Source organism: Lampetra fluviatilis, chromosome 21 (genome assembly GCF_964198595.1).
Source record: "Lampetra fluviatilis chromosome 21, kcLamFluv1.1, whole genome shotgun sequence".
In the NCBI taxonomy this organism is placed as follows: domain Eukaryota; kingdom Metazoa; phylum Chordata; class Hyperoartia; order Petromyzontiformes; family Petromyzontidae; genus Lampetra; species Lampetra fluviatilis.
The window spans coordinates 9080950-9095582 of NC_136295.1; the positions used below are offsets into that span (position 1 = coordinate 9080950).

Consider the following 14633-nt stretch of genomic DNA (forward strand, 5'->3'; position numbering starts at 1 on the left):
AGTTAAACTTGAACCGTATATTAACAATGCATGATTTAAAGAAAGACACGTACAATTTATGCACCAACAGATTCAACTTCATGGTGGACAGCTACAATTTTCTACTGCATAACATAAGCACTATAGCCTAGCGCCTAGGGTTGGTTGATCTTTAGAACACAGTTAACGACTTGCTTCAATCACCTGCGTTTGTTAAGTTAATCAACCCGCTTGTCACGTGGTGTCTTCTACTACGCAATGAAAGATTTTAATACCATATAAGGGCAGCTTGTGATATGTAGTACTTTTTAACCTAGATATGACATATATCGCACACCGTTTCCTGTGAGTTTTTTTTCCCCTCCCCAAAACAAATTAAGGTTAGTGCAGTATTTGTTTTGCACATAGATGTGTTGTGTTAAACGCCTATAAATATTTGTTGTGTTCATCGTTATCGTCACCAGCCACGCTCAATCCACTGTTGGATGAAGGCCTTCCCCCATGCCACGGTCATCATCTCTTCGTACAATCCTGCGATGTGGTAACAAACAAAAAAATTCCCACCCAGCTCGCGCGCTCCGAACTGATTTCATCTCCCCATCTTTCCCGGTGGATGCGTTCCCATGCCTTGGCTGCCACCTTCTGAACCTTTAAGTATGGAAATAAAACACTTCAAAGTACTCTTCATTGTCGAATTGATTCCAACTGTGCGATTGCCTTTGACACTGTTCGCGAAGCAATCGAATAACGTCCAGTGCTCGTGTGTAATGTTTGAAGTTGGTTTAATATATTCTAAAATTCCGTACGAAACGTTATCGCAGTGACACGCGGTGCCGATTGCTGCATGCTCGCAAAATACATCTTTTGTTGTGTCGCGGTCATGTGAAAATATTGGCGATGGATGATACAGTGCTGTCTGCCTTGTGTTTAATTAAACTTCGTCGCTAGTTACGGATGTGACGTGCAACGTAACTTGAGATTCAACGTGGGAACTCGAAGCCGCTGTTATGGCTTAGATTGATGTAATACAAAGCAGACAACCTTGTCTAAAAATAAAAACTCGCTCTCACTGCTGCGTGGAAAGGGATTTTTAATTTGGCCACAAACACCGTGGTAGTCACTTGTTAGTGTAAAACAAAATTCTGCTCTTGACTGCTGCTTAAATAATCCTGGCATCATGGAACTGGGGAAAGGACATTGCTGCCATTGTGTATCAGGCTGACGGAGGAAACCTTTCGAGTTCATTCTAGATTTGAGGTTTTCGTGACTGCAAGGATCCATACTCTTTGGTTTTTTCGGTAAAGTCACGTAGGTCAAAAAAAGAAAACAAATTAAATCACGACGTTTCGGAGGCAACACAAGCTTCCGTCTTCAGGTGGAACCGTCACAGCAAAATTACGTGACTTTACCGAAAAAACCAAAGAGCTTTCGAGTTCAGTTGGCGATATTTGAAAATGCAATACACGAGAATATTATCCACGAACATGTTAACCAAGAATCCTATCATCCGCAGGAGCTGTCGGGTCTGCGATGTCTACAATTATCCGCGACCCAATTCTTATTTATTATCCCCACATGTTTTTCTTCCTTGGATAAGTAAAATATTCCCTCGTTATTCAAATCTGTGGTTTTGTATTTCCACGAATCGCGTCTGGCACTCAACACGGCTGCATCGACAGAGAGAGAATGTGATGGGGGAAAGTGATGAGAGATAAAGCGATGGGAGATAAAGCGATGAGAGATAAAGCGATGAGAGATAAAGCGATGAGTGATAAAGTGATGAGAGATACAGTGATGATAAAGTGATGAGAGATAAAGCGATGAGAGATTTAAGTGATGATAGATAAAGTGATGAGATTATTTTCATGTATTTAATAGCTTTATTCATTTGCTTTTCAAGAGCATCTCCAGAATGTATCCCTCGTGAATAACGAGAGACTACTAATAAAAATGCGTCATAAGTTAGTACAATTAGTATCCATGCCATTCTTATAGCGCAAGGCTATCACGAAGGATGGCACTTTTACAGACATCGTGTGCAGTCTTTTCACTGCAGGGCCGCTATGTTGCTATGTGCAATCCTAATTGAGTAATTTTCGGCGTAATTTTAAATATCTCTTTTTGAACGACGCCACGGGATGACTAACGTCCACTGCGAAACAGACGGTGCACACATTTTACGGTTATTGCATCGGCGATATTAACCAGGGCAGCCCGCCAGATTTAAACCACTAACCTTTGCCCCTTAGTGGAGTCAATTCATGAACGACTCCGTGGACAATAGGATCTGCGACATTCGTTTCCCGTCATTCCGTGGATAAAGAGGAGCTACATTTGCTATTTTCTTCTGCTCTCTGCCCCACATTAACCAAGTGATCCCCAGGATGAATTACCTAGGCATGTAACAACGGATCGATTTATCGGTAAAAATCATCGATGCGATTCATCATACTTGCATCAAATAATGTGCATGAGAATGGATTATTTATAATGTATGCAAATTATTTGCTAATGTCGCATTTAGCCTCATGGTGTGGCGAAAACTGTAAACATTTGTTTTTATCAAGAAACAATGCAAATGAGCTGATAAAATCTGACCGAAATATAATTTATTCTTGAATTGAATTGTGACCATGAATCGTGACGACTCAAAGAATCGCCGTGGGATGACTGGTTACATGCCTGGTAATATTGTATAGCAAGAAACTTTCAATAGCAACCATTTGACTATTCTACTGAACAGCCTAGCCCAGAGGTTGGCAACCTGCAGTTCCCAAGCCGCACGTGCATTGATTGCGGCTCTAGAAATATCGTTTCTTTTTTGCCAATTACTAAAACAAATGTCTCTTGTTATTTCTGTTGCCGAACCCAGGGGACCGAGCCGCGCCAGGGCCACGCTGAGCCAGCCCGGCACGGTTCAGCCAGGTTGCGTTTCCATTGCACAAGCCGAGCCGCTGACGTCACACGCGTTGAACGAGTCGCGACGCACGCAGGTGGCGTGGTGATATGTTGCGTTCTCAAATCGTGCCGACTCACGTTTTTCTCCACGCCATGCACATGTCACTAGCCCCCCTCCGCCTCCCACGTGCCCACCTGCCCCTGGCTGGCCATGCTTGGCACCAAGCTGGATTCAGATGGCACCGAGGGTTAGGTTCCATCTCCGCATTGAGAATCGCCAGTGGGAAATCACCAGCACGGTGAGGATCCTGCATTGGCTTGGCACGGATGTGCCAATGGAAAAGCAGTATCTTGTTAATACGTGCTCACCTGTAAGCCCAGTTGCAAGTATATTCTGAGCAGGCGGTTGTGTGAAAAAATAAAAAGATTTCCCCTGTGTGTGTGTTCCATCGTGGTAATAATTGACCCGCCACTTTTCATACGTACTTTACGTCATTGTAAAGAGTCGCACGGTTTGCGATGTGTTTAAGAGACCTGTATAGATTTAGTCAAATCTTATTCGCGCTCGCCTTGCTTGAGAAGAGAAAAGTGGTTTAACTTTAGGTACTTTAAATGTAAAACATGTTTAAGTAATAAACATGAGAAGGTGGGGGGAGGGCTACAGCCAACTAGGTTGTGCTTCTATAAGAGAAAAAAAAGGAATATTTGTCTGTCATGATAAACGCGTAAATTCAGACTTCAAGGGCAGTTATTGAATTGTAGCATGAATTACAGATCGCAAGGCACATGCTGGGGAAACATTGTCGTGTTTTTTTTAAGAGCTACGTTTGATAAGTCCACTTATATAAACATATATACACTGCATAGCATTGCATCGCTGTTCGTTACTGCTGATTTTGATTCCGCGTATCCCTGCAGCATGCTAATAGTTTCACTTACAGAAAAATAACACGTCTCGCTTGACATGCATTATACGTGCACACTTGGATGTTCTTTGTGTAATGAGATGTTGCTCGGCTATGCCTTTTCCCAAAATTCATTTCGGATGGGGGAGCTGGAAGGGGAAATAATGATGAGAGGTCACGTGACCCGAACTGTCAACAAGACTTACTTTGTATTGGAAGGTCGTTCTTGCAGTCTTGCTTTACGGCGTCAGAGAATGCAGCAAAAAAAATAAGCCAACACATTTGTATTCACAATTATAAAGTGTTCATGAGCCTAACATTGGAACAGCTTGCTTGCTGAATTCATTACAAAATAATAATAATCCAGGCTGAAGGACCCTGCTCAAAAATAGGTCCAATCAAAGGTATAATTGTGTGCATAGTGTGAGCATTACAAATAACAATTGTGTATTTTTGCTCTTTGATGTGTGATGTTTTTCTCAAAAAAATGCTTTTGGAGCATACAGTCCATTTGCTAATTTGATTGACGTTGCATAACTTAGGAACTATTATATATGATATTTAAAGACATTAAACTCAAATATAAGCAGAACTCATTTCTGTCTCCACATATATGTAACATGTTTTAGTATCAACAACCTATTGTAGCATTTGTTTAAGCAAGCAAATTCTGGATAGGATTTCAACCTTTTGGGTGTCATCAACTCTCATCAATGAGATAGCGTAAGATTTGAAACCCAGATTTCAATGTTTGAAATACCACAAATGCAACTGCACATACCTGTTGTGGAGGGCTGTAAAACCTGGAATTGACGAGAACGTCGCAATCTTGAACAGTACCCTGGTGACAAGTTTTGCGCGATTTTAAAGAAGAGTGCATTAAATTGTTAAATGTCTGAAACCTTCATCTTGTAAGCATCCGTTTTCACTTTGTATCGTGCCCTAGTTTGCTGTATGAAAGCATTTCATATGGCTCGCGTCCAACATGGATACTGAACACTGTTGGGCTAACAAAAGGGGTGTTTATGTTTTGACGTTGTTTTTGAAACTGTGCGGAAATCTGTACATATTTTTTTTTCTCTTCTAGGAATGTCATATGACCGTCATTTCGCCGGGCTTGCGATTTAGTTGAATTGTGTTTGAAATTAAACAATAATAAAAAGAGAGCAACAAAAGGCCTTTAGCGCTGAATATCTGTATTTCTGGCAGGAGTTCAAATCTATACCAAAAAAATCCCTATGCCTTCTATACAACAGTACCATAACTGCCATTTGCTTGTGCATAAGGTAAATGTTGCATTAATAAAGGATGTGTGTTGTGTTGTCATACACATTCGTTGGTCAATTGTTGAAGCGTTTATTTATTTGTTTGTTTTGCATTTCCATTCTGCCAGCCGGGATTGGTTCGAGACGACTGTGCCCTACATTTGCATTGAAGAGTCAAATGTGGTCATTTGGAAATGTGTTTTTTTGTTTAAAACAAGCATGAAAAATCATGTACGTGCGTGGATTCTTGTAACGCTTTCCAACATACGTGTGTCCTCAGAAGTACATTTTTTTAAACGTTACTACCTCCTGTGAAGTATGGGTCAGAACGCATGGCCATTGACGAGGAAAATGGATTACACGCTTGTTTGGATTTACACTCGGGGGCATCAACATGAGCAACATAGACCAGGGAACACATCCATGTTGATGTTAGGTGACATCAACATGGTGGTACACAACATATTTCCTTTCTTCATCGATACAAAATGACTCCTCTTATCTGCGGCAATGTGCTGGATGAGCGTCGTGGATCCGACTGCCCACGTAATTATCTGCAAATGTATTTCATATACAGGGTGCTTAAAAACACATTCCTGCGGAGGGAGCTGGTAGGAACGTTGGGTTGCTCGGTCAATGGCCAGGGTCAACGGCGGCGTGGCGGATTCCGCAAATATGCCCGACTGTGAAGGCGGGCACAAGCCGGCGTGAGTAGGTTAAACGTTGAGTTTTATAAGGGCACCACGGGGTGACCAGCCCCTCCCCACCCAGCCCCACCCCTCCCACCCCCCACCAGCCCCACCCAGCCCCTCCCCACCCTCCCCACCCAGCCCCACCCAGCCCCTCCCCTCCCCACCCAGCCCCTCCCTGCACGACGGACGGACGGACACAATAATCCCCTGTGGGCTGGTGGAACCAGTGGGTTCCTACCAGGAAATGTTAACACTTATATGGAAGTATTGTTTTTAATGGCGAAAGAATGGATAATACACTGTAACATGATAACAAATGTATGTTAATAGCTTCAACGCGTGCCTGGAATCTTCTCCAGTTGGTCTTCATAGCCCGGAGGCACATTTCTCGTGGTATTGTTGCAAATTCTCAGAAGTGTTACAAAAATTAAAAGCACAATGTACAATGAACCGCAGATGAGAGGAAGAATATGGGGCATTGATAATAGGATTTGTTGCACACTCGCAGATAATAAGGTAAGGATCGAAGTAACAAATCACATTTGCCAATGTGACTGTATCAACACGGTTGCTCGACCCAGTTGCACCCAATGTCGGATTATCTTCATAGCACATGGAGAGGTGTGAGGACTATAATTTGCGAACAATTGATCAATCAGCGAATGCTGATGGGGAATACGTGCAGCAGCTACATGTGCAGCAGCTACATGTGCAGCAGCTACATGTGCAGCAGCTACATGTGCAGCAGCTACATGTGCAGCAGCTACATGTGCAGCAGCTACATGTGCAGCAGCTACATGTGCAGCAGCTACATGTGCAGCAGCTACATGTGCAGCAGCTACATGTGCAGCAGCTACATGTGCAGCAGCTACATGTGCAGCAGCTACATGTGCAGCAGCTACATGTGCAGCAGCTACGGGCTCCGCACTTTCAAGGGCCCCGCGCTAAATGCTTTCAAGCTATCAATTCCGGTTCAGTGATTCTGCACTTGCTCTATTACTATTGTCCTATAGACCTATACTGCCTTCAACGTTTTTGAACGACTGGGTGTTCAAGGTTAGCAATTTGTCGTATTATCTGGCCGTATAGCAAATAAAACAATTCAATTTCTTTACTATGCACGTAAAAAAATTGTTTTTTAATATTTACGTTTTTTTAATTTATGGCCCCTTTATAACATACATGCCACAGGCCCTGCACTAGCTTAATCCGGCACTGGTTGCACCCATTACAAACGAGGCAGTGTGTCCTTGTCGATGAGGTGGAGCCATCACATTGGAAAAAATGCCTCCCAAACTGCCTGTCACCCCGTGCCTTTCCACCACAGCAGCGATGACGCTTCGTCTCACGCCTGCGTGGATCAATCACGTGAATGTTTAAAGGGCCTCTGTTCATTTGTGACGTCTTTCTACAGTGGCCCTCGTTTATCTTTGACAGGCATACAATTGATCGTGTCAAATCTGCACCCCTCCCCTGTCTCCCCCCACTGGAATAACTTGATGGTCATAGGATTAGCGCGAGTTTGCATGTCGGTTGCCACCGATGAAGCGTGCTCAAGCGAGTGTGTAATTTGCCAATCCCGACAACATCTTATAAACGAACCACTTTGACGTCTGCATTATAGAAGAGCAATGCCAATGCATATCTCGTGGCTTTATAATGATGGTTGGGTGCAATCACAGTTAACTGCAGTATCTGCAGTCCACTGCAACCTGCACATTTCATATTCCACACAGCAAACTGATATTGACCTGAGCAGGTTAATAGCAGGGTTATCTCAGTTTGCTATTAACCCATCCCTGCCAGGCCCTGGCAGATATACAATTCTTCTCCCTTTTTTTTACAAATCAGACTTCCTCTCTTTTTAAATCCTTTATATTAAGTTCACTTGCTTGCTTGCTTGCGCGCTTACGACCGTGCAAATCTTTCGGTCGTTTTTTAACCCACTTCCCGTGATCCAATCGAGCTGACATTTTGCACACAGACTCGTTGTGCGTGACAATTTCTTTTCGTGAAATTTTTTTTCCATAACTTTACACTTTTTAGGAAAAAAAAAAGATATTTAATTACCAATTGCTTAATGGTGGCAGGCAATCATCTGACCCATAGGTGGCAACCATCTCAAGCCAGAGGACGAGAGGACTCTAGCCGCCACGCATATAAAGGATTTATAGTGAAAAACTTTGTTCCATGAAGGAGCATTTTGCTTTTCCATGGGAGAATGGAGAAGCATACATTTTGTAAATGTTTTGAATGATTGTTATTAAATATTTTTTATTTTAATAATTCTACCAGGGCTTTTCATTCTGTGGAATGAATATGTGATTGTACTCTCCATTTTGCTTCGTTTTACTACAAAGTTTCAAATACAGGATTTTTAATAGAATGACTTTAATATTTTATAATTATAAGAGAATTTCATTACAATATTATGAACATCTGCAGTTTTAGTTAGACGTTAAATATTTTCAAGTGCATTTTATGCTAAATTTTAGCTTTCCAAAGCCACCTTTTTAATACGTGTTTTCTCCTACAACATCAGAGTGCAGCGCCACATTAGATATGCACTACAATGACAATAGTTTAAAGTGATTTGAAGCATATTTTATTTTCAAAATGGAAATATGTTTTTTTTAGGGGTGGCACAGAGCTTTGTGACGTCATATTTGACGGGGGGGGGGGGTCTGACTTTTTGTGACGCCGCGTGACGAGGGGGGAAGGGGGAGAGTCAAAAATCGGCCAAAATTGCGTGACGTCATTTATGGACGGCCCCTAACCCTTCCGTAACCAGGGGACTGCCTGTGTCGGGGCTCAGAAAATTCGATCAATCTCCGGAAAAAATCGCCGCCGTCCCTTGCGGGAACCCCCCGCCCCCTCCTCCAACTTCGACGCTGCCCCATCCACGCACGGCCTAGGCTCCACATCGCGCCAGAACGTGGCTCTTTGAATTCAGAACTCCGTTGCTTTTAGCGAGTTTCCTTTTTAATTTTTAAAGATTGTTGGAGGGGGATAGTTCACTGTGACGCAGCCCGTAATGTCGTCCAAGTAAGTATCGGTTGCTTTAAATATTCGTTTTAAATCGTTGGGTTGTGAGCGCACTGGGCCCACCCCACGGAAAGCCTGCCTTGCCTAGCTTACGTACCGGCTTCCCTTCACTTCCCGTAGGGGGGGCACTAGGCGAGGATGGGTGTGGTAAAAAAAAAACCCCTCACATTTCCCCTTTGTTGTTGCGATTGACGTAATGTAATCAACTATAATAGCCCACTTCGTGTGTTTATGGTGTTCGCAGCCACGTTCAGAGTACGATAGAGCCCTTGGTGAACCGTTTGTAAATCGCCCAGTGCTACGATATCGAAGTATAGTAGTGTGGTGGTGTAAGTTTGTCTTTTGCGCCCATTTTATCAAACCGTGCAGTTGCGTGTATCGTGACTATCTTAATATCCATTGCACGTTTTTTTCCTTCTAATTATAAGGACACGTAAACACCGGCTTGTCGGGAAACTTAAGTGTCGAACTTCTAGGTACTAAAGGCTTGGCATCAAAATGCGCTCATACGCACGTGCGTGAACGCTCCTGACATGTGTTGTATGGAGTGAGCCATCTGTAGATATTCCACGGATTTATGATTACCCCTTTTACTTTATTGTCAAACAAATGTTTGAATGTCCTGAAGGCGATGGTTCCATTCCTCACAGAAGATAGCGCTAGCATATTTAATGCTTGTGTTTATGTTGGTGGGAGACATGTCGATACTTTTAAATAGTAAGTTGAATTACTACCTATTTAGTGGGGTATCTATGAATTGTTCACCCTGTATGGAAATGTTTGTTTTGCATATGAAAATTAAGTACTATTCATTAATTTCTTTACACCCTTCTACCACCTCAACTCTAGAACATTAAGTGTGCGTTCTGTTTTCTACTCCACGTATACCCCATTATTAGAAATCCAACCTGTTGCCGATACATGTATGACATCAATGTACAGTATCCGTATATTGGTGTTAAAGCCTTTGAATGGGATACAGTATGACATATTCGTTCACGTTACTGTCATAGTTACACATAAACGTTTTGCATTTAACAAGCAATGCAATATAAAATGCATACAGATTCTCACTTTAATATTCCAAACATAAAATATATTGTCTTTGGTAAGACTAGTATGGAAGTAAATCATATCGTATGATCATTAATTCGAAGCCCATGTGCATCTTTTACAGAGAACGAAGTCGTGACCGTGACAAGGATCATGAAAAGGAAAACGACCGGAGTGGGGACAGGAGCGATGACAGAGAAGAGGGTAGGAGGAGCAGCAGAGCAAAGGATGACAATAGCAGTGACAAGACCAAGGACAAACGCAAGGAAAGAGATATAAAGCATGATGAATCCAGTGACAGTGACCAGAGCAGTAGTACGAGTGAGGATGGAGAGCTGGATAAGAGTAGGGAAAGAGACATTGATGATGATGGAAGCAAGCACAAAGATAGGGACGGCACCAAGGACAAACGCAAGGATACGCATTTAGACAAGGCGAATGATGGGGATGGAACCAGTGACCAAGATAAGAATGGCAGCAATAGCAGAGGTCAGGAAGGTGTGGCAGACAGGTACAGAAAGAGGGAAGGAGGCAGAAACAGGAAAGGGGACCGAGATCATCGCAGGGAGAAAAGCAATGATAAAGACGAGGATAGTGATATGGATGTGGATCGGGGAAAAGAAAATAGCAGTGACAAAAATGGCAGTGGGAAGAGAAACAAGGATAGGAATGAGGATGGAGACATGAATGAGGAAGGGGACAATGTCAGAAGCATAGAAAGCGATAAGGGCAAGGACAGGAAAAGACATAGACGTGGGGGTAAGGAAAAAGATGGGGACCGAGAGAGAGACCGGGACAGGTACAGAGATAGTGGTGGGGATAGTGGTGTGGATGAGAATGAGATGAGAGATGGGGAGAGAGACAGAGATGGGGAACATGGAGTGAGGGACAGGGATAGAGATGGAGGTAGAGATGGAGGTAGAGACCGGGATAGAGAGAAGGACCGTGGCAGGAATCGAGACCGAGAGAGGGATGATGAAAGGTACAGAGACAGAGATAGACATGACGATGAGGACAGATATGGAGAAAGAGATGGATTCAGGAACAAGGACAGAGATCGGGACAGACACAGAGACTTGGATGATGACGAGGGCAGATACAGAGATAGGGACAGAAATAGGAATATGATTGAGGACGAGGGCAGATACAGAGATGGCGGCAGGGACAGATACAGGGACAGAGGAGGAAGAGACCGTGATGTTGAGCGGAGGAAGCGAGTAAAATCCCCTACCCAGGATGAGGCCGAGAGAGGGCGTGAGTTGGGAGATGCAAACGCAGCGGAGAGTGTGCGGGGACGAATTGAGCCAGACGGGGAGGTAGCAGGTGGAGAGGAACCACCAACTAAGAAAAAGAAGGATGAAGTGGATCCCATCCTGACACGCTCAGGGGGAGCATACATTCCTCCTGCAAGGCTGCGCATGATGCAAGAGCAAATTGCAGACAAGAGCAGGTACGCACTATTACATGAGGTTCTAGATTTGAAGCTTTCGTGACTGCAAGGATTCATACTCTTAGTTCTTTCGGTAAAGTCACGTAGGTAAAAAATTAAATAAAAATTAATAAAAATAAAACAGCTTGTGTTGCCTCCAAAACGTCGTGATTTTTATTGTTTTATTTTTATTAATTTTAATTTCATTTTTTACCTACGTGACTTCACCGAAAGAACTAAGAGTATCACATGAGGATTGATGATTTTGTTTTAACACTGCATACTGCTTTGATGCAGCGTGCACTATTTGTGTTTTCTATTGTAAGTTGCGGTAGGACCAAATAGCACTTGATTATTTTCCTTCGGCAAATCAGAATTCTAAGCTGAGTCGTATTGTTTTAATGTATTCTCTAAACTGAAAAGTATCTTTCGATTTAAAGCTTTCGTGACTGCAGGGATTCATCTTCTTGGTTCTTTCGGTAAAGTCACGTAGAATGGAAATAATAAAATAATGTCTTATATTATTTTATTAAGTTTTATTTTATTTATTATTTCCATTCTACGTGACTTTACCGAAAGAACCAAGAAGATGAAAAGTATCATCCTGTCCATCCCCTTTCGTCTGTCTCCCTATCTTTGTCCCTCTGTGTCTCTTTCTGTCTCACGGTGTGTCTGTTACTGTCTACCACTGTCTGAGTGTCTTTCTTTCTCCCTCTGTCTTGTTTATATGCATTTCTGTCACTGTCTCCCTCAATCTCTTCCTCCGTCTCTGCCTGTCTCATCTCTCTTGTCTCTCACTAACCATGCGCTTGTGGTGGGGGTTGTTTATGCCATCACAGCTCCAATTCCATGCCTACCCTCCTCCCTTAGCCAACCATGGCTGCTCGAAACGAATGCTTGGCTTCACATTTAATTCTTCATTCAATCCAGTAAAATAAAACACAAAAATAAGCAGGCTTTTTTGGTAAGACGTTTTGTGATTTATAGTCACCGATGATATGGCAGTATGTAATTTGTGTTGCGTTTTACTAACGTGGTATTCCCGTTTATGTCCATCCAAGTTTGGCGTATCAGCGAATGAGCTGGGAAGCTCTGAAGAAATCAATAAATGGCTTGATCAACAAAGTAAACGTTTCAAACATCTTCAACATCATCAAGGAGCTGTTGCAAGAGAACGTTGTTCGGGGACGGTAAGAACTCTTGCCCTTTAGCCTTGAATCTTCAGTTTTTTTTACAAACATGTCTTTGAAACATCATGAAGTTTTATATGTATATAAAAAAAAACTTTTTACACTTTTGTTCCCTTAACGTACATGAACTTTTTTGCGTGCAGTATCCATAAATCATAAAGTCATGATATGGTTCTCAACTATTTGTTATCCTTGCATCTTTAAGTAATTCTGTCGAGTTTTCGTGTGTACATATTGGGGTACATGTGATCGTCATTTGAAGTATGATGATGTGCAGTGGATAGGTTCCAAAACAAGCATCGCAAGAATACTAATAAAACAAGTATATAGAACATGTGCCTGCTCTGTCATCCTAATTGGATTGATTTAGGGCTATGACCAGTGTGAATTAAGAGGTTTGGTTTCATTTCAATGTTTCTGTAATCGGATTTTGTTTTTGCTTGGGTAATATTAAGGTGATGCATTTCTTCTGGATGCCTAAACTGTCCTTTGCCACGTATTTTTAAAAAGCAGGTGCATTTTTTGAACAAACCCAAGGTACATGTACGTTCGTGTGCCACTAAATGTACAGTACATCCACCACAGTAATTGTAGATTGTCTCCTATTGTGGGATAAATGAATCGATACTTGGGATTGTGTGGGTGAGAGCACACGGTTTGATCACCTATTTTGTCTCTCCTGCAGTGGTTTGCTGTCACGCTCCATGATCCAAGCGCAGATGGCCTCCCCAACATTCACACACGTCTACTCTGCGCTCACCGCCATCATCAACTCCAAGTTCCCGCAGATTGGCGAGCTCATTCTTCGGCGTCTCATACTCAACTTTCGCAAGGGATACCGTCGTAACGACAAGGCAAGCCGTTCCCCAGGCCAGGGATCGGATGTGAATGTTGACTTGAGCCTAGGTCATTGCATGTCAATTCTGCATGGAATTTGAAGTCTCTGCAAACAAATTATTCCTGAGAAGCAGGGTCACGTGATCGTGTGTGGTATGATCATCCGTGCAGATTTGAAAACTGCCAAAGTCCTTCATAGCTGTGTTATTTTCATTGTCTTAATTTGTTCATTCTGTCAGTTTATTCGCTACAATGGGGAATAAAAACTACTTTTTGCCATTGTTCTCTTGAGCCAGTAATTCTGCTTTATGCAATCTTAATCCTTTTTCTCGACATTTGAACCCCCACTATTCTTTCTTTCCACTTCACCAAGTGTGGGTTTCAGACCAGTCTCGGAACATGTCCAAATTTCTGTAGTCATCTTTCCTTGACCTTGGTAAATAAGGTTGTTTTCACTCTTAACCATTTACTTTTATCATTTTTGTTAGTCTGGCAGAATAGCCATTGTGATATTTACATAAACCTCTGCTGTGGTTCGTTTCATTTGTATAATGTGCACTATGGTAAATGAATCATGGTTTTGTACGGTATTGAATAATACATTGTTTTACTGGAATCTTCTAGCACTAGGAATTTTGCCAATGCTGTATAATACATGGGTATGAAGGTCATTCTAATTTATGATGGAGAGTGAAATGAAATATATTCTCCACTAACTGGCTGTTTCTGCTTATTTTTACAGCCACTCTGCCTGTCGACAAGCAAGTACGTTGCTCACCTTGTGAACCAGAATGTGGTATGTACTTTGTTATTTTTAATTCAATATTGACTTATTACATTAGATGCACCCAATCTGTTATTGAGAGCATAAGGGATGGATGGGTATTGTTAAAATTAATTTTAAGGTGAGCATTTTATTGTGAACCTCATGACTCAGAGCAGCATGCTTTAAAAACATTACACCGTCACACCAATGTTTAAACAAAGATTGTTTTAAGTTTGAACATTGGCATGAGCTGCACTGTTGAAATATTACCTGGTGTAGTAGTTTTAATGGCAATGAAGCGCAATTGTATTATCTAATAAAAACACCCCCATAATAAATTAGCGCTTTGGCTAGCTGAATTTTAGATATTTTATATAAATAGTTCTCTGTTTACATTTTTTAATAAGGTATGGAATGGTTATGAATACAATATAAGATAACAATTGAACAGGAGGTTCATTTTGTAATTAAAATTTAATTTAATGCACATGCGTACTCATTCACTTTTTTATTCCGACTTTTGAAATCTAAAATTATATGAAACTATAATTAAATGTCAACATATCTATTGTAC

At 41.9% G+C, this 14633-nt stretch overlaps 1 protein-coding gene across 2 annotated transcripts in view; it reads left to right on the top strand.

Moving 5' to 3' along the window:
- Positions 1 to 8593: 8593 nt before the first annotated feature.
- CWC22 (CWC22 spliceosome associated protein) overlaps positions 8594 to 14633 on the top strand; it is a 99087-nt gene continuing 93047 nt past the window's right edge. The window contains exons 1-5 of one of the 2 annotated variants that reach the window (XM_078866026.1): positions 8594 to 8784; positions 9962 to 11287; positions 12328 to 12456; positions 13142 to 13310; positions 14036 to 14089. In XM_078866026.1, the coding sequence (XP_078722152.1) occupies positions 8774 to 8784; positions 9962 to 11287; positions 12328 to 12456; positions 13142 to 13310; positions 14036 to 14089 (1689 nt within the window). In that variant the 5' untranslated portion in view covers positions 8594 to 8773. The remainder of the gene's footprint in view (positions 8785 to 9961; positions 11288 to 12327; positions 12457 to 13141; positions 13311 to 14035; positions 14090 to 14633) is intronic. The other variant, XM_078866027.1, reaches the window with a different exon arrangement.